This window comes from Lemur catta, chromosome 3, assembly GCF_020740605.2.
Source record: "Lemur catta isolate mLemCat1 chromosome 3, mLemCat1.pri, whole genome shotgun sequence".
NCBI lineage: Eukaryota > Metazoa > Chordata > Mammalia > Primates > Lemuridae > Lemur > Lemur catta.
The window spans coordinates 26808252-26810360 of NC_059130.1; the positions used below are offsets into that span (position 1 = coordinate 26808252).

Sequence of the window (2109 nt, forward strand, 5' to 3'; positions counted from 1 at the left end):
TGCAAGAGCCACCTCCTGCCCCTCCCAGAGCCAAGCCTGGGCCCTATAAAGGGCATACCCGGCTCCAGCACCTCACCTGCTCTGACTCCTCAAGGCCCTGCCTGTGCTCCTGTGCGTGACCAGGGTGAGTGGGAACCTGGGATACTAAAGGTGTTTGAGTGGGACAGAGGCATGGGAGGAAGAGGGAGGCTGGGGAAAGAGAGCCATGTGCTTGACTTCTGCCATACTGAGCAGGGACAATACTCAGTCTGCCTTGAGTCTCTGGAAATCTTGCCTTGGGTTGGGAGAGTGTGGGTCTCACAATTTAGCCAGGAAATTATTCTGATATTTAGGGAATAAGCACTTTATTGAGGTGTGAACACTTTATCCAAGCTCATGAAGATCAGAAAATACTGGCTGTCTACTGAAAGAATAACAAGCTTCTTATTTTATCTGATTTTTCAACCACATGTTTTTATTCAGCAGGAAAGATTTAAGTTGTTTTATTTCACTTAGTGATATTTGTGTGTCTAAACAGTATTCACCATTACCATATGATTTAATTTTAACATCAAATTGCCATCCCTGGTTTTATACAGATAAAGTGTTTGATTATCTCAACTTTTAGGTTGAAAAAGTCCTACAAAGATGTCCTGCCAGCAAAACCAGCAGCAGTGCCAGCCCCCTCCCAAGTGCACACCCAAGTGCCCTCCAAAGTGCCCGCCCCAGTGTCCAGCTCCATGTCCGCCTCCAGTCTCTTCCTGCTGTGGCTCCAGCTCTGGGGGCTGCAGTGGCTCCAGCTCTGGGGGTGGCAGCTGCTGCCTGAGCCACCACAGGCCCTGTCTCTTCCACCGACACAGGCACCAGAGCCCCAACTGCTGTGAGCGTGAGCCTTCAGGTGGCTCTGGCAGCTGCCATGGCTCTGGGGGCTGCTGCTGACCTGACCTTGAACATCACAGAAAAAGCCTTGTGGGAAAACTCCAGGCCAGGACCTGCCCCAGGTGATGCTTCCCCTCTTCACAGGAACACTTCCTCCTGGGAAGGGTCCTGTCTGTTCTGATGACCCAAGTGTCCATCCTGGACCCCGATCTTCTCTTCCTGCCTGACCTCACACAACAATAAAGCTCTGTGGTTTGCTCATGAAGTTTCCCAGCCTTTGTCAATTCTTTTATTCCTTTCAAATCCCTGAGAGCCCAGTGCCCTGCTAACATACTTTTTAGGATGCTTTGGTAAGAGTGGAGCCTGAGAAAGAACAAGCCAGAGCAGCTTGCAGGGGCAGTTATATAAGAGCAATCTCACAGTAGGACTGGGAGACATGGATCCTCCCAGGGCCACGTGGTGACCAGAAGCCACTGAGAACTTTTGGCCACGCACAGCCCGGTCAGTTTAACCTACCATGCTGCATGTAAATTATTTTCATTTTCTCTGCATGCCATGATGACAAAGTTTGAAAATTCTTTGGCATTCCAATAAAAAGGTGTATTTAAACAGAATTCCTTTCATATGATTTAAAATGTTTGGCATGAGAATTGGAACCCTTGGGGCAAGCTTAAATGACAATTCATTGTGTTAGAGCTGGTTTCCCTCGGCCCCGGGAACAGAAAGACAGAGTCACTGAGGCTGCAAAGGCAAAGGAGTTTTTTTTACTAGCTCGAGCTAGGTCCAAGTCCCAGAGCACCAACGCAGTGGTTTCTGTACGAACCAGGACCCCGCCCTGGGGTAAAAACAAAGCTTTTATACTTTTTCTTTGCTGGAGTCTGTTGCTAGTTACTTCTGATAAGAGATTCTTTCCCAAGAGATTTCTTCCCAGGAGATTTCTTCCTCAAGGACATTCGCCCTGCACAGCTGGCCTCTTTATTGTAACCAAGCAATAAGCAAGCAAGCTTTGTGTACAGAAGCGCAATTTGGCTGTTAGCTAAGAGCAAAAACAAGTTACCATCAAACAAACTAAAATATTGTTTTAGTCCTATTCTACAATTGCCACTCAACTACCCTCCAGGGAGGAGGAACCTGCCCAGTTCTTGCTTTCATTCATGCTCCAGCCTCTCCTTTAAACAATTGTTAAATAAGCATTTAAACAATATCCATGTGGCTGCAGGAGTCTGGACCTGCCCAGTCCCTCTGACTCAG

At 47.8% G+C, this 2109-nt stretch overlaps 1 protein-coding gene across 1 annotated transcript; it reads left to right on the top strand.

Moving 5' to 3' along the window:
• Positions 1–627: 627 nt before the first annotated feature.
• On the top strand, positions 628–918 carry LOC123634606 (late cornified envelope protein 2A-like). Its single transcript, XM_045546337.1, has one exon. It carries the CDS (start codon positions 628–630, stop codon positions 916–918), a length of 291 nt encoding a protein of 96 aa, XP_045402293.1.
• Positions 919–2109: the final 1191 nt, after the last annotated feature.